Source organism: Astyanax mexicanus, chromosome 18 (assembly GCF_023375975.1).
Source record: "Astyanax mexicanus isolate ESR-SI-001 chromosome 18, AstMex3_surface, whole genome shotgun sequence".
Lineage (NCBI taxonomy): Eukaryota > Metazoa > Chordata > Actinopteri > Characiformes > Acestrorhamphidae > Astyanax > Astyanax mexicanus.
The window spans coordinates 1,003,088-1,027,500 of record NC_064425.1 but is presented as its reverse complement, the minus strand read 5'-3'; the positions used below and the strand labels follow the sequence as shown (position 1 = coordinate 1,027,500).

Here is a 24,413-nt window from a genome sequence, read left to right as displayed (position 1 = left end):
TTGGCCATCAAGATCTGCTGCCGTCTCTTCAAGGTAGACACAGCGTGGGGGGATGCCATTACCACTTCGGAGACTGGGGTCACCTGAAGGCCAAAAAAACAGACTAATGTAATATAAAGGTGATACTTTCATTAAAGATGCCTTAAATTATATGCTATCTCATGCGTATGTGTTCAATTCAACCTGCCTAGGCTTCTGGGGATTTAGCCCCGAATGATTATCCAGTAGCCCCGAATAGTTTCACTCAGCTCAGTTGCACTATTAATAAGAAGACAGGACTCACTGACCGCTATGTGAATGCGAAATCTCTTAACGCCAATCATGGTGCTGGCTCAAGGATAAAGTTCTGCCTTATAGGTGAAACAGCCAATCAGCTTTCTGGTTTTGTGAACGTGAAGGAGAATCACTGTAAATCACTGTGGAGGAGTGTGGATGTACTGTAGCCATAAAAAGCAGAAAAATCATCTTTTTTGTGCATTATTGAGTCGTGCGTTATAAACTGAACAAGTTTCTTTAATCAGATTTTATCTGTGATTTAAAATATGTTTCTGAAATGGTAATTCATCCTTTGATTTTCAATATTTTGTTCTTTCCTAATTTGAACAGACGAAACTATTCCATTTTTATTTAGTTCATTAATTTAGGATTGCAGGACAAGACAATTCATTTAGATAACTAGTTAACTAGAAGTTGGATGTTGTGGATAAGCAGAATTTAGTACTTCATGTTAGTAGTTTAAAGCAGTTTCTTAACCCTGGTCACTGTTCTAAAATTGTGTATTTTCCACCGGAAACAATCCTTTATTGAGTTATAAACCATCCTTTATTGAGTTTACCTGTTAAACTCCCATAGCCCCATATGGATTATAATGATGAATCAATCAATATGTATATTCAGATATATTAGACACATCATACCTCCACTTACTTTATTAAGTGCCTTTAAAGCACTAAGAGAAAGCTCTAGAAGGACAAATAATCATAAATATATTTTTAAAACTCCCTATTTTCAGCTGTGCTGCAGTGCTAATCAAGGGTAATAAACTGTTTTAAAAGAAGCCCTAGATAAAGAATGAGAAGATAAGGAAGAAGAGAGAGTATAAGGCTGATAACAGATGAAGTAATGTGGATGAAGGAATAAGTAATGAGGATGCTGGACAGAAAAAAAGGATGAAGTCATTCGCTCTGCTTCTGAAAAGCAAGGTCACCCTGTTATCGTCATCATCTGGAGTGAGCTCATCAAAGCAGGTTACGAGAAATGATGTCATTACGTTTACAGTAAGCCATCAGCAGCAAATACCATTAAACACGAGTAAACAGCCGAGAAGCCCTGTGCAAAACTCACGAAAATTACAGGTTTTTATAACAACATTATATAGTTGTGGTCGGATATTTACGTAAAATCATTATGGACATGGATCTCATGGCACTATTAGGATATTAGGCTATAAGAGGTTTCACTGGACTTTGGGTTTGTTGGTTTTCTGGCACAGACTCAAACTTTAGGCACAGTCCTCAGCGCTGTGACGAGGTTACAGTCCGATATTTAGTTATCTTGCTTCATCCATTTCCATTGATTATTCATTACTGGTTCTTGATTATTCTATTTACTGTGCACAATGTAATGTGTTAAGTCTCGCAAGAGCACTTTTCTACCACCACCATGCTTAACAGTTGCTTAACTATTGTGTTCTTAGAGTTTTGTCCACGTTTAGCAAAATACCAGTCTCAGTGTTGGAGAACTAAACTGAAACTCCTGTATAACTCTGTACTTCAGTGGAGGGGCTTTACTGCTCCTTAATACCTGACTGATAGAATTCATACCAGATTCAGCACCAGATTATAAGGTGCACTGACAATTTTAAGTGCACCTTATCGTGCAAAAAATAAGGTATATTATTTAAATCTGATTTGAAAAGATCATACATGAAGTATGCACACAATCCTGAAACAATCAGATCTAAATACATTAAGGCAATTTCTATGTATTTATGTGTTTTTCATTTGTATTGCAGTGTTTTATTGCAATATGTTATTTATTGTGTCAAGTTGGAACAGACACAGTTATAGCTAGCTTTGACACTAGGGGTGGGCAATATTATATCGTATACAATATATCGTGACACAGAAATATCATGATATTAAAAATCCATATCGTGATAATAGGGCTGTTCTGTCTTAAAAGTAGTCTATTATTTACTGTGAAGCTTTAGGTGTATTTATTGTATAATTGTTTTAGTTTGCAGTTTATATGCATGCACTAAATATTCTGCAATATTATTTGCTGCATTATATTATTTAATGCGATATTATTTATTTTGCCCCTTTATGATTATTCTGTTAACCTATTATACTATATTCCTGAAATTAATGAATTGTTTTAGTTTTCCTATATCGCCAAGTATATCGTTATCGCAAAAATACCCTAAAATATCGTGATATTTTTTTAGAGCCATATTGCCCACCCCTATTTGACACAATACCACATTTCTCTCTATTCCAGTATTGAACCTAGTAATTATCAGCTTAGATCAGTCCAGTATTTTTTTCTTTAAAATCTGCTAAACTTTAAAGTGACAGTCTGTTAGTTTAGAGGTTTGGTGATTTAAAGGACTCTCTGTTCAGAATATGAATTGCACAGAGCATGTGGAAAAGTACTTTCAAAACTGGTCAATGTATATTATGTGTTTTTCTTTTTGTATACACTCTTTTTTAATATTTATTTTGTTAATGTTGTTCATTTATGGAATGCAGTATTAGCATTAGCCACTAACCGTGCTAGGCGCTAGGGGTGTGCAATATTATATCTTATACAATATATCGTGACACAGAAATATCATGATATTAAAAATCCATATCGTGATAATAGGGCTGTTCTGTCTTAAAAGTAGTCTATTATTTACTGTGAAGCTTTAGGTGTATTTATTGTATAATTGTTTTAGTTTGCAGTTTATATGCATGCACTAAATATTCTGCAATATTATTTGCTGCATTATATTATTTTATGCTATATTATTTATTTTGCCACATTATGATTATTCTGTTATACTCTTATACTATATTCCTGAAATGAGTTAATTATTTTAGTTTTCCTATATCGCCAAGTATATTGTTATCGCTAAAATACCCTGAAATATTGTGATATTATTTTAGAGCCATATCGCCCACCCCTACTAGGCACCAACATTTTCGTCGCTCAGACATGATTATTATAGGCCTGTAACCTGCTGCTAACCCCGGCTAGCAGTGCTGGAACCAAATAAGCATTAGCCACTGAACACCCTAAGAGCTAGCTCTTTCTTTTGTGTGCCTTATAATCTGGTGCACCTTATAGTGCAAAAGAATGGTCCGATCAAACTGCACACTCGTGCTTAGCGATTCGTTTTTTTTGTTATAAGCTAACTAAATATTGCTGATGCAGCACTCACTGTTGTCCAAAGTGATGAGGAAAATTCTCTGTATCATGTGATTGACATTGAGCTGCTCACAGAGCTCCTGCCGTGAGCGGAACGAGCGGCTGATCTCCGCCACAGAGTCATCATTGTCCTCTATGCTGTCAGACACTGAATTATCAGACTCAGACTGGCTCTCCCCAGAGTCTTCCGCTGCAAACAATCAGATCACAAGAATTATTATTAACATACATACTTAAACATATTCAACTGATTATACATATACAACATTCATGCAAGGCCAAATAGTTCTTCTTTATTACGTAAAATGTCTTGTTAATGGTTCTTTAAAGGAAACATGTATAAAATGAGGACATCCCTTAAAAAAGTCTGTTTTTTAAGCATAGTAAAACATATACACATTTAATTTTCAATACAACAGTATTAAGAGATGACGGCAATATGACTCAACACATAAAACCAAGGAAGCGGTTTTACTAAGGTCAGATTCGGGGAAATTCAGAAAGAAGATTTGACCTAATATTACAGAACCTCAATCTCTCTATACTACTAATATCAAATGAAAATAAAATAAAATGTCAACATGTTTAACATAGTAAAAAGCCAAAGGTTTTAAACTAATGTATAAAAACATGTAAATAAAACCATTTTGCCTAGAGAACAGTAAACAGAACTTACAAGGTGGGTCAGCTTGCTGCTGTAACTTTTGGCCTGATGCAAACTGCTTGGCATCAGCGATGGAACTGAAGAGGGCAGCAAACGGGTTTCCAGAGATGTTCTGATTATTATTACCCTGGTCTGTCATTTCACTGGAGCATGTACTCCATAAACAGGGGCTCAAGACCAGCCTGTGAGAGAAAAGAACAAAAAGGGACAAATCTGGGTCAAACAAAGACAGTATATATACTAAATCCTCTATACTCGAACCCAACAGCCATCAGATCCCTAGCAATAACATGGATTTGTCACTAAAAACAATACAGTTCTAGTCTCCAGCAGAAAAAAAAGTGCAGACTTTTTGTTCCCAACAACACTGCAAACAACTGACAACAGACAGACTAATGGACGGCCAAGATCACAGTAATTCATTGATATGACCATCCAGTTTTCTCAGTCCAATGATGCAACTCCTATCAAAAAGTCTGTCAACTGGGTAAAGCTGGAAAAAGGCCTTCACAGATATACCCTTCAGAAACATCTAACCAAGAGGTACACTCCCCAATCATAAACTCGGGCAGACTTTTTATAAAGCAATTTTTTGAAGCACTTTCACACCCTCTTGTGGCAAGACACAATGTCCATTTAGAAAAAAAAAACATAAAACATATACTGGATTGTTTTTGTTTAGTGCATGGACCTATGGACATACAGAGGATTAGAATTGCGTTACTCTCCTTCTCAACGCTACAACAACAACAGCAAGATTTAAATAAATGAGACATACTAACTGTACAAAACAACAAAGTCACAGATATAGACATACATACGACAAGAGACACAAGACACTATTGCAATCTATTAATGAACCTACGGATCTATCTATCTATGGATCTATCTATCTAAATCTGGATATATGGACCTACCTACCAAAATATGGATATATGGATCTATCTATCTAAATCTGGATATATGGACCTACCTACCAAAATATGGATATATGGACCTATCTACCTAAATATGGATCTATTTACCTAAATATGGATATATGGATCTATCTACCTAAATATGGATCTATTTACCTAAATATGGATCTATTTACCTAAATATGGATATATGGATCTATTTACCTAAATATGGATATATGGATCTATTTACCTAAATATGGATATATGGATCTACCTACCAAAATATGGATATATGGATCTATTTACCTAAATATGGATATATGGATCTATTTACCTAAATATGGATATATGGATCTATCTACCTAAATCTGGATATATGGATCTACCTACCTAAATGTGGATATATGGATCTATTAACCTAAATATGGATATATGGATCTACCTACCTAAATGTGGATATATGGATCTATTTACCTAAATATGGATATATGGATCTACCTACCTAAATGTGGATATATGGATCTATTTACCTAAATATGGATATATGGATCTACCTACCTAAATGTGGATATATGGATCTATTTACCTAAATCTGGATATATGTATCTACCTACCTAAATGTGGATATATGGATCTATTTACCTAAATCTGGATATATGGATCTACCTACCTAAATATGGATATATGGATCTATTTACCTAAATATGGATATATGGATCTATTTACCTAAATATGGATATATGGATCTATTTACCTAAATATGGATATATGGATCTATTTACCTAAATATGGATATATGGATCTATTTACCTAAATATGGATATATGGATCTATTTACCTAAATATGGATATATGGATCTATTTACCTAAATATGGATATATGGATCTACCTACCTGAATATGGATCTATTTACCTAAATATGGATATATGGATCTATTTACCTAAATATGGATATATGGATCTACCTACCTAAATATGGATATATGGATCTATTTACCTAAATATGGATATATGGATCTACCTACCTAAATATGGATATATGGATCTATTTACCTAAATATGGATATATGGATCTACCTACCTAAATATGGATATATGGATCTATTTACCTAAATATGGATATATGGATCTATCTACCTAAATATGGATCTATTTACCTAAACATGGATATATGGATCTACCTACCAAAATATGGATATATGGATCTATCTACCTAAATCTGGATATATGGATCTACCTACCTAAATGTGGATATATGGATCTACCTACCTAAATATGGATATATGGATCTATTTACCTAAATATGGATAAATGGATCCACCTACCAAAATATGGATATATGGATCTATCTACCTAAATCTGGATATATGGATCTACCTACCTAAATGTGGATATATGGATCTACCTACCTAAATATGGATATATGGATCTACCTACCTAAATATGGATATATGGATCTATTTACCTAAATATGGATATATGGATCTATCTACCTAAATATGGATCTATTTACCTAAACATGGATATATGGATCTACCTACCTAAATATGGATATATGGATCTATTTACCTAAATATGGATAAATGGATCCACCTACCAAAATATGGATCTATCTACCTAAATCTGGATATATGGATCTACCTACCTAAATGTGGATATATGGATCTACCTACCTAAATGTGGATATATGGATCTATTTACCTAAATATGGATATATGGATCTACCTACCTAAATATGGATATATGGATCTATTTACCTAAATATGGATATATGGATCTATCTACCTAAATATGGATCTATTTACCTAAACATGGATATATGGATCTACCTACCAAAATATGGATATATGGATCTATTTACCTAAATATGGATATATGGATCTATTTACCTAAATATGGATATATGGATCTATCTACCTAAATCTGGATATATGGATCTACCTACCTAAATGTGGATATATGGATCTATTTACCTAAATATGGATATATGGATCTACCTACCTAAATATGGATATATGGATCTATTTACCTAAATATGGATATATGGATCTATCTACCTAAATATGGATCTATTTACCTAAACATGGATATATGGATCTACCTACCTAAATATGGATATATGGATCTATTTACCTAAATATGGATATATGGATCTATTTACCTAAATATGGATATATGGATCCACCTACCAAAATATGGATATATGGATCTATCTACCTAAATCTGGATATATGGATCTATCTACCTAAATGTGGATATATGGATCTACCTACCTAAATCTGGATATATGGATCTACCTACCTAAATCTGGATATATGGATCTATTTACCTAAATCTGGATATATGGATCTACCTACCTAAATCTGGATATATGGATCTATCTATGGATCTATCTATCTATCTATCTATCTATCTATCTATCTATCTATCTATCTATCTATCTATCTATCCCTACTAAGTTTATTCACTGAGGGTATTGAAGTAAACAACTTTGACACATTTGGTTGGTTAATACTGAATCAGAGAGACTCCTGATAATGTACTATTATACTGTATACTCAGACATATGGCTGCATTTTAAGTTAGTTGTCTACTTTTACTTTCTGTCACGGAAAACACAAACAGCTTAAAGACCTCTGTAGCAAATTACCACATATATCACAGTTAATACAGATTACAGTCAGCACTGTTATTTATCTATAGATAGAGTTAGTTAGCTGGTTAGCTTATTAGCGGTAAGCTAGCTCTCTCTTCTAACCCAACAGCTGTAGATAACGCTAGCTTTGAGGCTAACCTAGCCTAGCATAGCATAGCATAGCTAGCTAGCATAGACAGCGCAGACACAGCCCCACAAACCCGCGCCCAGAAACACCCCCAGCCCCACAGACCCTGACAGCCCGTAACCCAGAGCCCGGCCCGTACCGTGTCCCGCTGGCGGTGTGTTTACCCGCTGCTGCTGCTGCTGTTTTATTAAATATAATAGTGTTAATAATCCGCGCTGCTGCATTTCCTGCATAAACACACATACGCGTGTAGCGTCATCAACACACGACGCAGCTCACTCATTCTAGCAGCGACTCGATTCACTGAACCGATTCTTCAGAACCGGAAGAGATTCAGTGAGTCGATTTTCCAAATTAAAAGAGAAGGGCGACGCTTTCTTTACGAAGAACTTTTTTTTATATTTAAGCATTTATTTATATTTTTCCACAATATTCATTAATACACATCGAATTACAAGCAGAACAGTATAATCCGTGCCCTTTCCATCCCCAGGAAATTACATGTATAAATGTGCACATACATTTTATTATTAAGCATAGTGTCTTGTACATTGATCTAAAAGTAAGATATGTAATTAAAAACATTAATAAAAACTACTCAGAACACTGAGAAAATAGCATTTGTTACCTGTCCCACTCTCTATCTATAAACTTTTCCGTGAAATATAATTATTAAAATAATTTAGAGATGTATTTTTTTGCATTGTTGTGTGACTTCAAATCCCATTCATAGTAAATCCATAATATTTCAACTATAAAAAAACACATTTTAGTTGTGTCCCTGGGTTTCATTCAGTCCTGTTACCGTAACACGTTACACCATCTGAAAAATCTGTAACATTTTACAACAGGAAGTCACATCTACAACAGGAAGTGACATTAGCTGGTCTTTCTCTAGATCATGGGAAAACCAGAATTAAGTTCCCTCAATAGTTTTTCTGTGACTGAGGAGCTCAATCTCAACACTCAGTCCTGTTACCTAAATTCATTCTTAGATCTTATTGCTTTATTATTAAAATACATTTTTTTGGGAAAATCACTAGAATGTGCTCATTGTCCTCATGGTATTAGCATAGCTGCCATATAGCTATACACACACGTAGAAAACACATTAGAACGAGAAAAGATGTGTCCAAATTTTTGACTGTACTGTTTTTGGTAACTTTTATTTTTATATGAATAATGACTGAAATGATGCTTACATCACAGCAAAGTATTTTATATATTTTTATTATTTTAATTTAAATAATAATAAAATATAATTTATCATGAGATGGACCCTAAAATGGTTTAGGGATTCTAGAAAGGTGATAAGGCAGCAGTAGAGATTATTCAAATTCAAATGACAAAATATAGATATAGTTATGAACATATTTCACAATGCTTGCTCTATAAATTTTGTGAATTCTAATGCCATTTTTGATTTATATTATGTTTATATGGAGATAACAAAAACAAGAGTTAATTGACTAACTAGCCTACAGTAGGCAGATACATACATTTAAACATTTAAACTGATTATGTGGCATTTTATGATGTGATATAAATATTTGATCTTTAAATTATAATCTAGAAATAAAAATAAAGCTGTATTCAAAGTCTATAACAAGGGTGCAAGAATGAGTTAATTTATGTGAGTCGAATGTACTGTTCGATTCAGTTGCGCTCGGTTCAAAAGAACCGATTCATTAAGGACTCGGTAGTTAAATGGTAAATGGTAGCTGAATAACTGCAGCTGCAGAAGAGCTGGAGTTTGGAGTTTGTACGAATGGCTGAGGAGATGTTTCAGAAGGATGAAACTCTGAGAATGAGGAAAAGGCTGATCGGGTGTGTGATAAAGCAGGTTTTATTGTGATTATATGTGATTATATGTGTCTGTTGTTGTTTTAAGGCTGAATCTGTGCTGTGTTACAGACAGTCCTGCAGGCTGTTCTTCTCTGATGACCCGGTGAAGATAGTGAGAGCTCGAGGACAGTACCTGTATGATGAGAATGGGGTTCAGTACCTGGACTGTATTAGTAATGTTCAGCACGGTAAGAGTCCCTGTTACACTAATTTATCTCTCACTTCTGCTGTTTTAGTTACTCTGCAGACTCATATATACACACAGATCAGCTGATTTACTACTGGAACATACACTACTGCACATACAGCTCTGAAATTAAATATGAGAGCACTTAAAAATGATGAGTTTCTTTGATTTTACCAAATTGAAAACCTCTGGAATATAATCAAGAGGAAGATGGATGATCACAAACCATCAAACCACCAAACTGAACTGCTTGATTTTTTGCACCAGGAGTAAAGCAGCATAGAGTTATCCAAAAGCAGTGTGTAAGACTGGTGGAGGAGGAGAACATGATGCCAAGATGCATGAAAAAAAACTGTGATTAAAAACCAACCAGGGTTATTCCACCAGATATTGATTATTTCTGAACTCTTAAAACTTTATGAATATGAACTTGTTTTCTTTGCATTATTTGAGGTCTGAAAGCTCTGCACCTTTTTTTTATTTCAGCCATTTCTCATTTTCTGCAAAACAAAAGCTCTAAATGACAATATTTTTTTGGAACAATTTTTCAAGAACAAGTTCTTTTGGAAGCTGAACAAATCTTATTACTATTTACATGATTTACCTTCTATTAACTGCACTGAAACTAAAATTAGTTTCCCTTGTAAAATAAAATAAGACTTAAAAAAATAATTCATATATGTATTAATACTATATATATATATATATAAATGTTTGTATGTATGGTAAAGAGCAGAATTCCTGGTTCCAAAAATTACACCAAGTTGTCCAGGTCCTGAAGCAGCAAAAAAAGTCCCAGACCATCACTCTACCGCCACCATGTTTTACATTCAGTACGATGTTATGTTTCTGAAATAATGTTAAATTTAAATTTTACACCAGATGTAATGGGACACGCCTTCCAAAATGTTTTACTTTTGTCACGTCAGTCCACAAAATATTTACCCAGTTGTAAATGCTCAGCTGCATTAAAAATTAGGGTTACCTTTAATGTATTCCCAAGTGAAAATAAAGGTTGATTGATTAATTGATTGATATTAATGTAGTGCAATATTATGTTTGCCAATACTATTTTAATTCTCAAAAATACAGTACTGTTTTTGTAATAAATAGTTTATGTGTAAAGGTAGAGTCTTTAGATCCCACTGTTACGTTTGGGTAGGAGTGAACTTTTTTTAAACACTGATATTACGCATATAATATTGTGTTTTTCATACAAGTTTCATACAAGTTTTGTAAAATCCTTAAGATTCCAGTTAAACAGTTAAACCAGTGCTGGTTATCTGTTGTATTTTTGTAGTGGGTCACTGCCATCCTGCTGTTACTCAGGCTGCTGCTGCTCAGATGGATCTTCTTAATGCAAACACCAGATTCCTCCATGATAATATAGTGCATTATGCAGACAGACTCGCCGCTACTCTGCCCAAGAAGCTCTCTGTCTTTTACTTCGTCAACTCAGGGTAAGTAGCTCACTATTAAATATTCAGTAATGCTTTATAATACAGCCTGTGTTTTAGAGTGTAAGTACTGTGTTCTTACAGAGTAAGAATGATAAAACACTGTACACTACATAATACAGCACAACACTCCCTGTTTTTACTGAGTATTTACTGAGTAAGAACAGTAAAAATCAGGTGAAGTGTGGGTTTATTAAGCATTCATATAAAACCTTGTGATTTCTGTGTATTAATGAATGATTCATTTCTTTAAAATCTCAGCATACCTGATTATGTTATTGAAGATATATAAATATTATTGTATTTTAGTCTTGACATTATAAACTTTATATTTTTTTCCTGCTCCACCTTCGACAGTTTTAAAGGCATAAGTAAAATTCTCATCTTATTTTTCAAGCTCATAAAATTATTAGAATTATAATTTTCTGCAGCGTGACTGGAATGAAGCTTTCATAACTGCCATGAACAAAAGGAAAAATGATTATATATATTATTTTATGTGAAAATTGCCCCACAAGTTTAGGGAAATTGCAGGATCTCCTGTGCTTTATTTGTACCTACATTTAAGTATAAGAAGGAACCCATTAGTATTTAGTATTTACTGATTTATAGAGAACAGTTACACCAGGGGTGTCCAAACTACGGCCCGCGGGCCATTTGCGGCCCGTTTCCTTTTTTGGAGCGGCCCGCGAGGTATTTTAGAAATAGAATGAAATGAATGCTGTTGAGCAGGTTTTTATAATGTGAGATTATATATTATTTAAATTATATATAAATAAAAACGGGCAAAAGAGTCTAAAAGCGGAGAGGGTGCGCATTTCTAGGGCAGAAAAACGGGGCAAAGAGTCTAAAAGTTGCCGTAATTGAGGAGTTTAATATTAAGAGACATCATGAAATTAAACATCAATTTGAAAAATCTTAGTTTATACAACACTGTCAAAGATAAAGATAGTTAGTAAAGTAAAATGGTGTGTAAATGAAATTAATCAGGAAAATGTATTATTTAAAGTGGTATATTTCATTATTTGTTTTATTACGGAGTCTGTGGCCCCTGACTTTAAATATATTTCTCCTTCTGGCCCCCAACAAAAAAAAATTGGACACCCCTGACTTACACTATAAGTGTTGGGAAACTACAAGGGAAGTTTCAGAAAGTTACCTAGTTGTTACACTCTTGTTCCTGGTTGTTCTTGTGTTTTTTATTTATACCTACAGTTAAAGTACCTGTAGGACCCGGTAGTCAGTGTTTTGGATGTACTGGTTCATCCAGAGAAGTTATACCATAAATAAAGAGAACTCACCCTCTAAAACACGGGCTGTTTTATAAAGCGATACCAATTTTCTTATATTGTTGTTTTGAAATAGATCTAGATGTATAAATCTAAAACAGTAGAGGAGAGTCTCACGTCTCTGTTTCTGTTCTGCTCCTGAAGCTCTGAAGCGAATGATCTTGCCTTGCGATTGGCTCGTCAGTACACTGGAAACAAGGATGTTATAGTTTTAGACCAGTAAGTATTTTTTTTAAACTATCTGTTTTATATACACTATATATATAAACTATTTCCTAAACGGCCTAGCCAAAAAAAGGTCACACACTCTTAATATTTGGTTGAACCGCCTTTAGCTTTGATTGCAGCACAGTGTGGCATGACCTTAAAAAGGCTGTTCATGCTGGAAAAGCCTCTAATGTGGCTTTTACAATTCTGTAAAGATGAGTGGAGCCAGAATTCCTCCACAGCGCTGTAAAAGCTTGGTTGCAGTTGTTGCTGCTAAGGGCGGCCCGATTAGCTATTAGGTTTAGGGGGTAATCACTTTTTCACACAGGGCTGTGTAAGTTTGGATTTTTTTCTCCCTTAATAATAAACACCTTCATTTAAAAATAGCACTTTGTGTTTACCTGTGTTGTTTTTGTCTAATATTTAAATTGGTTTGATGTTGTCACGTCTTAGCCCTGTCTCATGTCTCTCTGTGTCTTCCCCACGTGACCTGTACTCCTCTGTGTCTCCTGTCAGTAGTTTTCCACCACGTGTGTCTCATTTGTAGCTCCGCCCCTTCCCCAGGTGTTTCCAATTCTAGTGTGTTTCCTGTTTGTTATATACAGTGCCCTCCATAATTATTGGCACCCCTGGTTAAGATGTTCTTTAGCTTCTCATAAATTGAGTTTTGTTCAAAATAATATAGGACCACGATGGGAAAAAAAGTAAAGTCCAACCTTTAACTCAAGTAAATTTTAAGGGGGAAATAAAATCCCTGACTAAGAAATAATTATTCTTCATAAAATCACCTGTTCCACAATTATTGGCACCCCTAACAATTCTTAGGAAATAAATTTAATAAAAGTATTTCTGTCACTTCTACAGTAGTTTACGAAGTTGATCAGAGTATGTAGGAACATTTAATTAGTAATTCACAACTTCCTGTTTCCCTGGGGTATAAATATGACGTGACACAGAGGCCATTTATCTTCAACATGGGAAAGACAAAGGAACATACCATTCAAGTGAGGCAGATGTGTGTTGACCTTCACAAGTCAGGCAATGGCTACAAGAAAATCGCTACTCGCCTACACCTGTCCATATCTACTGTCAGAGGAATTATTAAGAAGTTTAAAACAACTGGAACAGTGGTAAACAAGCCTGGACGAGGACGCAAGTTTATTTTGCCACCACGCACAGTGAGGAGGATGATAAGAGAAATAAAAAGTTCTCCAAAGCTCACTGTTACAGAATTGCAACAAATGGTAGCTTCTTGGGGTCACAAAGTCTCCAAAACAACCATCAGGCGCTATCTACATGCCAACAAGCTGTTTGGGAGGCATGCACGGAAGAAACCATTTCTCACTCACAATCATAAACGCAAACGTTTGGAGTTTGCTAAGCGGTACTATGACTTCAACTGGGACCGTGTGCTTTGGTCAGATGAAACAAAGATAGAGCTTTTTGGCAACAAATGCTCTAAGTGGGTCTGGCGTAACACAAGAGCTGAGTATGCAGAAAAGCACCTCATGCCCACTGTGAAATACGGCGGGGGATCAGTGATGCTGTGGGCCTGTTTCTCTTCTAAAGGCCCTGGGAACCTTGTTAGGGTGCATGGCATCATGAATGCTCTAAAATACCAGGACATTTTAAAACAAAATCTGGTGGCTTCTGCCCGAAAGCTGAAGATGGGTCGTCACTGGGTCTTTCAGCAAGATAATGACCCTAAACATGTGGCCAAATCTACACAGAAATGGTTCACCGCACACAGAATCAAGCTCCTCCCATGGCCATCTCAGTCCCCAGACCTCAACCCCATTGAAAAGCTGTGGGGTGAGCTGAAGAGGAGAGTGCAGAGGAGAGGACCCAGGTCGTTGGATGATTTAGAGAGAATGTGCAAAGAGGAATGGTCAAAGATCCCTCTTTCTGTATTCTCACATCTTGTGAAACATTACAGGAGAAGATTAGGTGCTGTTTTGTTGGCAAAAGGGGGTTGTACAAAGTATTAACATCAGGGGTGCTAATAATTGTGGCACACATGATTTGATGTTAAATAATTATTTCTTAATGTGGGATTTTATTCCTACTGAATAAATTCACTTGAGTTAAAGGTTGCATTTTACTCTTTTTTCCATCGTGGTCCTATATTATTTTGAACAAAACTCAATTTATGAGAAGCTAAAGAACACATCTTAACCAGGGGTGCCAATAATTATGGAGGGCACTGTAGATCCCCTGTGCCACTTGTCCTCCGTCGGTCTTTGCACCTTCCCCTGTTGTCTGTCTCTCCGCGTTTCTGTGTTGCTATAGCCCTAGTTCCGTGTTTATTCCTAGTTTGTTTCCCTTGCTCCTTATTCTGTGTTTTTCTGTTTATTTTCTAGTTCCATTGTTTTTCCTCCCTTGCCCTGCTTAGTTTAGTTTTCCCTTGTCTAGTTTAGCTTCTTGTTTATTTCCTTGTTTATTTGTAGTCCTTCTCTTGTATATATTCCCTGTTTATTATTATATTCTCTAATTAGTTTGTTTATGTTATTAGCTCTGTTTAGTTTCTCGTTCATTAGCCTCCCTGTTTGTTTGTTAGTTTTCTCACCTCCGTTTCTTGTTTATTTCTTTATTTCTTGTTTACTTGTTTCTTTTGTTTACCTTTGTTATTTATTTAATAAATTATTTATTTTTGCTCTTACCTGCACTTGCGTCCGCCTCCTCGTCTCCCTGCCTGGGTCACCCACGTGACAGATGTTCCGAAACATTTAAGTGTGAAAAACATACAAAAAATCAGGAAATCAGGAAGGAGGCAAACTATTTTTTACACCACTGTACACAAATAAAATATTATTGTGTGTATGTATGTAAGAGTGTGTGTGATTGAGTCAGTGTTGCCCTTCTTCTCCTCTGAAGTGCGTATCACGGCCATCTCTCCAGTCTAATCGACATAAGTCCCTACAAGTTCCGGAAGTTGGAGGGTCAGAAAGACTGGGTTCACGTGGTGCGTAAGAAACTCGAAATACACACGATTTCCCCTCCTCTCATCGTTTCTCTAGTTCACGCTCTATAAACACTGCTTTGTGTTCTCTCAGGCTCCACTCGCTGATACATACAGAGGCCTTTACAGACACGACCACCCCGATCCAGCTCAGGCCTACGCAGATACTGTGAAGAACCTTATTGATGACATGCACAGCAAGGGACGTAAGGTATGCATCTTCTGTTTCCATAATTCAGATTCAGATTACTTTATTTGTCCCCAAGGGACAATTTAAAGGGCGTAGAGAGTAGCTAAGAGAAGAGCACGCAACTCCCTCCCAAAAACTAATTTACAAAATACACAAAGACATTCATAGATACATGTGCGTTATTAGATCAGTCCACCAGCGTCAGTTCAGCATGAACTGAACAGCCCTGGGTAGGATGGCTGTTTTCCTCCTCTGCGTCTTACAGTAAAGACAAAGAAAAGTGTGCATCCTGAAGGAAGCCAATCAAACTCAGGAAACATAATATGAGAGACATATTACAGTTTGCTGATCACATAAGTTGACTTTAGCCACATTCATCTATTTGTTTCTATTTGCAGGATGATGGAGTGAAGCAAGCAAATGAAAGAAAAAGTTATTATTACTTATTTTGTTATTACTAATAAATATACAGCTCTGGAAAAAATATAAGAGCACCTAAAAATGATGAGTTTCTTTGATTTTACCAAATTGAAAACCTCTGGAATATAATCAAGAGGAAGATGGATGATCACAAACCATCAAACCACCAAACTGAACTGCTTGAATTTTTACACCAGGAGTAAAGCAGCATAAAGTTATCCAAAAGCAGCGTGTAAGACTGGTGGAGGAGGAGAACATGATGCCAAGATGCATGAAGAAAACTGTGACTAAAAAAAACAAGGATTAATTCACCAAATACTGATTATTTCTGAACTCTTAAAACTACTTTATGAATATGAACTTTATATTATTTGAGGTCTGAAAGCTCTGCATCTTTTTTCATTTATATTTCAGTAATTTCTCATTTACTAATTTTCTGTAAATAAATGCTCTAAATGAGAATATTTTTATTTGGAATTTGGGAGAAATGTTGTCCGTAGTTTATAGAATAAAATAAAGAATGTCCTTATTACCTTCAAATGATTTCAACTTCCTGAAAAGTACTGTCTCTGATGGCATTTCTTTAGTATCTCCAAATGGTTTACATACAGTTTTTTAACCTCTCTTTTTGCAGATTTCATCTTTCTTTGTGGAGTCTTTACCCAGTGTTGGTGGGCAGATCATCTTCCCACGTGGATACTTTACAAAGGTTGCAGAGTAAGTGTCTTACATCGACAGATAAAAGAAAAATGGTAAATTTTGTGACTAGATTCAGCCCAAACCCATGGCCCTCCCTCCACCAAGAACTCCGGTGTAAATTTGACTTTTGTTGTAGTAAAACATGATAAAGAGTACTAACCTTTGTTAAATAGCTCACCTCCACTCTCCTGCAGCTTTCTGAGATCCAGTAATGTTATTCTGTTTGTCTAAACATGCTTTAGAATGAATGATATGGGGCATGTTTTACTTTGCAGATAAATTAATTTTACACTGTTATCCAGGCTCAAAGTAGCTCCACACCTCATTGGTAGAATCTGGAGAGCGCTGAAAAGTTTTAAAAAAACTTCTTCTGCACTTTTTAAGCTCTAAATGCCTCGTTTTAAATGTCAGGGCTCTCCAGATTCTACCGATACCGGTGTAAAGAGTGATTTATCTGCAGTGTTGGGAAGGTTACTTTTAAAATGTAATCCCTTACAGATTACTGATTACATCACTCAAAATGTAATTTGTAACGTAATCAGTTACATTACTTCAAGTGAGTAACGTAATCTGATTACTTTGGATTACTTACAATATTGTCGTTTTTTTAAGCCTGAATGAATGTAGCAACCACATATTGCATATTATCCTTTTATTTTTCTTTCCAGTTAACAAATAGATAAACAAATAAAACAGCCTTTTCAATCACTCTATAAAAATACTTATGAAACCATTTCATCAAACAATTTTATGAAACACTTCTATAAATTGATGATAAAACAATTTAAAACCAAACAATGTAACAACAACTGTAAGCTATCTACTTGCAGGTTTGCCACCAGTGTTAATTTTGACAACAAATTTTGATTTAGTCTTAGTCATAGTCTTGTGACGAAAATAGCATTTAGTTTTAGTCACAATTCAGTAATTTAGTCGACTTAGTTTTAGTCGACTTAATGTCATAAGAATATAGTCTACTAAAATTACAGTAAATTTAGTCGACTAAAATGTAAAGGGTGTAAATGTAAATGCTTTTTCATCAGTTCCCTTGAATTATTAACTACACACTTATATGAAATTAAACGTTTAATAACCAATTGAGTAATATTGTTAATGTTTGAATGTGAAATATATTTATATATGATTTAATGTATATTATTATTATTATAGGTGTGTATAGGACTATATATATTTTACATTTAAAATTTTGCTCTAGAAATCAGGTCATAAAACATCTGAATAGTTAAATTATAGTTTAAACAGAGCTGTAGATGCAAAAACTTTTAAATGATCTAGTTTTATCTCCAGCAGTAACCCAGCACACCTACTGTAGCTACAGTCTATAAATGAACACACCTTCACACACTGTGCTGTAGAGATGCTCTCAGGATGTACTGAGAGACTTCATGAGTTAAAGTGAGAAACTGATGAGAAAGTGCTGTAAGGAACTTTACACAGACTTTTGGGTTCATAGATTCACTTATTTTATTGTTTTATTTTCGTTATATTATTGAGTTCCTTTCTGACCTGTTCCTGCTTTAACACTAGCTATATCTTTCCCACTGTGAGACTAAACAGATGATCTGATCTTAATGAGTGAGTTCTGTATCAGTTCTGTGTTTTAGTGCACTGCTGAGTTAAACACAGAATATGAAATAACATCAGCATTAAAATGCTGATCTCTGCATGGAGATCTGTGTGACTCTGCTCTGCAGAAGCTGAAAGATTAGTGGTGTTTTTACCGGAGATGGAGTCGCTCCACGCGGTTTACACGTTATCTTGTTTTTTGCGACGTCAAAGGAGAAATATATCGCCCCTCTCTCTCTCTCCTTGCTGAACACTGTCGAGTTAACTTCCAGTCGAGCTCCGTAACGACAGTTTAATTCCCGGGTTTGTAACTGAGCGCACGGCGCTACTGCAGGAGAGGCGGGTACTGATTGGATGAGTACCCCGCTTATCCCGCCTCTCCACCTTCGCTAAACTAGCAGTGATTGGATCTCTTCCTAACTGGTCCCTACCTTTCACAGAACTAAATCAGTTCTGATTGGATTTCGTCCCTGCCAAACATTTTCGTCTTGTTTTTATTCGTTGACCAAAATGTCCGTTAATTTCGTCTCGTTGTGTGAGCGTGGAGCCGCTGTCTGCCCCTCCTCCCTGTGTGTGTGTGTGCAGCGAGATGGGACGAGGGGCAGACAGTTCCCTGTCATATCAGAGCGATTCACCGCAAAATGTTATTTGCGTTTTGTCAGTGTTGGAAGAGCAAAAATAGCAAAGTACCGCAATGTAATCCTTTAATTTTAGCAGAGTAACTGTAATCTGATTACCATTTATTGAAGCAGTAACTGTAACGGATTACAGTTACTTATAATTTGTAATCTGATTACGTAACGCCGTTACATGTAATCCGTTACTTCCCAACACTGTTTATCTGCAGGTGTAAATAAAATTTTCCCCTCATATCATCCATTCTAAAGCCTGTTTGGACAAACAGAATACAATTTCTGGTTGTCAGAAAGCAGCAGGAGTGCAGAGGTGGGCTATTCGACAAAAGTTAGTACTTATTATTATGTTTTACTACAGCGAAAGTCAAGTTTACACCGTGGTTCTCCTTTAAATGAATTATTTTATAGAACACATCAAATGTTTTTAAGGGGTTAACATGGTAACTGTGAGAGTGCGTAACTGCAGGTACGTTCGAGCAGCAGGGGGAGTGTTTGTAGCTGATGAAATTCAGACCGGATTTGGTCGAGTTGGAAGCCACTACTGGGCCTTTCAGCTCCAGGGAGAGGATTTCTGTCCTGATATTGTGACGATGGGCAAACCCATGGGAAACGGGCATCCGCTGGCATGTGTGGTCACCTCCGAGGAGATAGCTGGAGCCTTCACAGCTAACGGAGTGGAGTACTTCAACACTGTGAGATATATCACCCACCCCTAATTATCACATCAGGGTTCTACTTTTATACTGTTTTTATCAAAAATTAAGAAAAAATTCACACTGTTCTCATTTCCCATTATATATCTACTAGATACAGATTATATCTGTCCAGTATCATTTATTTTACTTTAATCCTGAATATATGGAGATATCTGGAGTTAATTATTATTATTATTATTATTAATATCATGATATTCTGGATCATTCTAGACTTCTGTTACAAATCTAATAAAATTCTTGTATTTTTTAATATCTCAGTTAGGGGTGTGATATATCATATCATATGCAATAATACAATTTTTTTGTTTTTATTTTGTTGCAGTAGTGTATCCTTGAAATATATATTTTTTAATTCAGTGTTTTGTCATGTTTTGACAAAAGTATCGCTATCGTGAAAATACTATGAAATATTGCGATATTATTTTAGGGCCATATCGCACACCCCTGAGTGGCACTAGCATATTGTCGCTGTCCAATGAAAAACAATGAAAATCGAAAAAAAAAAATCCTTCTAAACTTTCAATGAAAGTAAATGTAAAAATAGTTTATTTCAGGTCATTTTGAAGTATTTCCATTAGTCTGTTAATCAAGAAATGTTCAAATTATGTAATAACATAAAATTGGAGATACCTGTTTTCCATTGGACGTGCTTTCTGCATGTTTGCATGTGTGCAGTAGATTTAATTGATGCAATATTTAAGTGGTGCACCATTCTAAGCATCTTAACTATAGTAAGAATTGACTGTATTAAGCAGAACCTTTTTATAAAATGTTAAAAAAATAGTATATGTATAAATTTGAGTTTTGTTACAGTTTGGAGGAAACCCGGTGTCATGTGCGATTGGTCTGGCAGTGTTAGATGTGATTGAGAAAGAGGATCTGAGAGGAAACGCAGTTCGAGTTGGGAATCACCTGAAGGATCTCCTCAAACAGCTCCAGATCAAACACCCAATCATCGGAGACGTACGGTGAGCTACTTTATATTTACTGTAGTTCAAATCAGTACTGTGCAAAAGAGTGACACAAGCATTAGGTGCCATTTGCTTGTTGTAACTCTTCCAAATCAACTTAACTTATTTTTTATCTTTTTTTTCTAATCTGAATCCAATAACACACATATTTAAATATTCAAAACATGTACAGATCAAACTCCGGCAGCTTTATTACATTTATTACAAGGTTTCTAATCTGAAGATGTTTATATTTTTCTCAGTCTTGTTACCAAAACTTATGACATTTAAAAACCATGTTTAAAAGCAAGTCCAATAATTCCTGTGATTTTCTCTCAAGAAAGTTTATTTTAAAGAAATGTTTAACTGCTTGTTCAAATAATTGATATTTATGACAAAACAATCATTATATATGCATGCACAATTTTTTCTCTTAAAGATGCAAAGCTATTTTTAATCTTTTCAAGAAGATCCTAACTTGAAATTGATCAAATGTATTTTCATGCAATTTATTAAACAATTGGAATTGGAAAAAAGTGGTTTACATTAATTAATATTATCATTACTAATTGATTTATTAAAACTAGGAGACAGTACTCATTCCTGTTACTGAAACTCACTCCTGCTGCTCTTTTATGTTAGCAGTAACAGGACTGAAAGTAACAGGAATGTGCTTTTAGCATAGAATTAGCAAAAACATAAAAACATAGCTAAATGGCAGCTATGCCATTTTTGCGTCCTGTAACATAAATCTGATGGTATAATGCAACTTACTTTTGTCACAAGATGGAAAAAACAGAAAATAGCAAGAAGCTTTATTTTTTTAGGGTCATTTGGCTGTTTTAGGTTGTCATTATGATTAAAATGTTTCACTATTTTCAATTCATCCAATATCAATGCCTGTATATTTTGTGCATGTGCACCTAATCAGGTGCAATTTGTCTTGACCAAGTATATCTGAAATAACTAAAAACCTGATGACCTCTGATGGATTTACTGTATATCAAACTCAGAATAAAATTACATTTAAAGCTTAAGAACTATCCTTCTAAATGTAAGAGGTCTGGTCACATTTTTTTAATGATCCACGTGTGTTCATCTTATAAACTACAACACACTGCCCTGATGTGGAAGAACATTTGATTAAATGATGAATATTGTGCTTGTTCCTCCTCTGCAGTGGTGCGGGGCTGTTTGTGGGGTTTGAATTGGTTAAAGATAGAGTGGATTTAACTCCTGCGACCGAGGAGGCAGCGCTGCTCATTAGGAGGTGAGTGGAGGAGGAGCATATTAACGTTTTCTCAGTATTTACACCGATCTGAACGCCTTTGCTCTCACTCGGTTTCTCTCAGGATGAAGGAGAAGTATATATGTTTGAGTACGGATGGACCGTGGGAGAACGTCGTCAAATTCAAGCCCCCCATGTGCTTCAGAATGGAGGACGCTGAACGAGTCACTGAGGAAATCGATCTTGTTCTTAGAGGTCAGAAAACGTAAATATATTCACACGTTTTACACTAACATGCCTAAATGTCATGGATATTTGCTTGGGGTCTTGGGTTCAAGTATCTGGGTGGATCTGGGTTATCTATCATGTTCTCCCTCCGGGAACTCTGGTTTCCTCCCACAGTCCAAAAATATGGAGATCAGGTCCTAATACTCTAGTCTTAATTGCAGAGAAAAATTAAATACTCTAAATTGATCTGGTGTGTATGTGTAAAGTGTGCTGTATGTATGTTAGTTTGTGTGTCTGTAGATGTATGTATGACTGTGCCCAGATATGGGTTGGCATATTGGCTCTGTTCTGGGTAAATGCTGTAGTGTAGTGCTGAATGCAGTCCTCCAGGTGGACGGTGGTTTCCGGTTGAGAGTATGCTGTGCGCTATTGGCTGCTGCTGAGTATGAATGTTGTGTGTAAAACGTGTAAATTGTAAAGCGTCCTTGGGTTTCTAGAAAGGTGCTTTATAAGTTGAACTTCCCTTCTACATTTATTCATTCATTTATTCATTCATTCGTTCGTTCATTCATTCATTCATAGGACTAGAAGGATGCTTTGTAAGTTGAACTTCATTCGTTCATTCATAGGACTAGTACCAGTATCATGTTTTGTGGAATCTAAATAATTCTGCATTATCTGTGGAATATGTGTGTGTGGGTGTGTGTTTCCTTCACTGAATGTCTGTTTGCATGGATAATTCCAATCAGATGTCACCGGTCACGATCATCACCACCCACATAACTGTCCACTTTGGGTGGTAATGCCTTCTGTGTGGTATTCCCAGTGCACACAGGCTACTGGATTGAGGAATGTAAAATGCATGAACACAATTTTCGAAATGCAATGTCCTATTGCTCAATGTCGCATCAATCGATTAGTCGATTATTTGCATTGCCTTGCCATGAGCACACTGGCCAGTGTTCAACCTCACTCCCAAGATAACACCTTGCAACTTATACAGGTCTGGCCATTTCCAAGTTGTTCCTTGAGGTAACACTTCATGATCAATTTACATGACGCCTTCCCATGACTTTTGGCATGTGAGTGTATATTTAAGTAATAATACACCCGAGGTTTGTGCTATATTGTGTAATGTTGGCACTGCTGTGTTGCGTCCGTAGATCAGCACAGCAGTGCCAGTATTACACGTCATAGCCCGAACCTCGAGTGTATTATTGTGATTATACCACAGTTCCATTATCACTGTTTATTGAAAGACTTTAAAGAGTTAAAGAGGAGGAGAAAATACGATCTCTTTGGTTATAAAAACTCCGGCAATTAAAATAGTTCCATTGCTGCTCTGTTTGTAGCTGCGCTGTTTGGCTTGTAAGCGCTGCTGCATCGTTGCTAGGTTACCTGTATGTGGGCAGAGTGATACATGGAGAGCTTCGGTTACAGTGCATTACCGGCTGATAACGGTACTCATAGTACGCCTCTCAGCCAATCACATTGCAGGGTCGGAACTAACTGTGGTGTAATTGGAGTGCCGTTATCAGCTGGTAATGCACTGTAACCGAAGCTCTCCATGTATTACTGTTACTCCGCCATATACAGGTAACCTAGCAACGATGCAGCAGCGCTTACAAGCCAACTCAAAATCTTTCAATAAACAGTGATAATGGAACTGTGGTATAATCACAATAATAAACTCGAGGTTCGTGCCACTCCCTCTCATGTATTATTGCTTAAATGTAAAATGAAATAACCACGTGAAGGATTAAGATTATTCTCTTTTCTCTTTTACAGAAATCCAGGATGCCTCCCTACAGAAATGATGATGGTTAGTAGTGAATTTAGGAACTGGAAAAAAGCCGGGCAACATTTCCAACATTTTAGGTTTTGCCAAAAAATGTTGCTCAGTCATTTGAGATCAATAGTTTTCTGCATACTGAAAACCAATGAACATTTCTGCTGTGTTTGGGGAACATTTTAGCCTTAAAGTGGCACAAGTACAATAAATAAAACTTCATATGAAGGATGGGTTAATTCTAACAGACACTACTTTTAAAAATG

The 24,413-nt window shown here is 35.7% G+C and overlaps 2 protein-coding genes across 2 annotated transcripts in view; one reads left to right on the top strand and one right to left on the bottom strand.

Moving 5' to 3' along the window:
• ube4a (ubiquitination factor E4A (UFD2 homolog, yeast)) overlaps positions 1-8,040 on the bottom strand; it is a 38,914-nt gene extending 30,874 nt beyond the window's left edge. The window contains exons 1-4 of the mRNA XM_022675259.2: positions 7,901-8,040; positions 4,091-4,260; positions 3,428-3,604; positions 1-83 (exon numbers count right to left, since the gene is read on the bottom strand). The exon at positions 1-83 is cut by the window's left edge and continues 30 nt beyond it. Coding sequence (XP_022530980.2) covers positions 1-83; positions 3,428-3,604; positions 4,091-4,260; positions 7,901-8,004 — 534 coding nt within the window. The 5' untranslated portion in view covers positions 8,005-8,040. The remainder of the gene's footprint in view (positions 84-3,427; positions 3,605-4,090; positions 4,261-7,900) is intronic.
• A 1,428-nt stretch (positions 8,041-9,468) lies between these two features.
• On the top strand, positions 9,469-24,333 carry phykpl (5-phosphohydroxy-L-lysine phospho-lyase). Its single transcript, XM_022675324.2, has 12 exons — positions 9,469-9,588; positions 9,676-9,794; positions 11,094-11,253; positions 12,684-12,758; positions 15,621-15,708; positions 15,800-15,916; positions 16,950-17,032; positions 19,703-19,928; positions 20,766-20,920; positions 22,083-22,172; positions 22,255-22,385; positions 24,147-24,333. Exons 1-12 carry the CDS (start codon positions 9,530-9,532, stop codon positions 24,173-24,175), a joined length of 1,332 nt encoding a protein of 443 aa, XP_022531045.2. The 5' UTR covers positions 9,469-9,529; the 3' UTR covers positions 24,176-24,333.
• The last annotated feature ends 80 nt before the right edge of the window (positions 24,334-24,413 follow it).

What these genes read in the sequence shown, in the direction of transcription:
- phykpl (XM_022675324.2), top strand. Translation starts at nt 9,530, where the DNA reads ATGGCTGAGGAGATGTTTCAGAAGGATGAAACTCTGAGAATGAGGAAA. An exon ending in TATTAGTAATGTTCAGCACG is followed by an intron (nt 9,795 to 11,093) that starts GTAAGAGTCCCT and finishes GTATTTTTGTAG; the next exon opens with TGGGTCACTGCCATCCTGCT. An exon ending in GATGTTATAGTTTTAGACCA is followed by an intron (nt 12,759 to 15,620) that starts GTAAGTATTTTT and finishes TCTCCTCTGAAG; the next exon opens with TGCGTATCACGGCCATCTCT.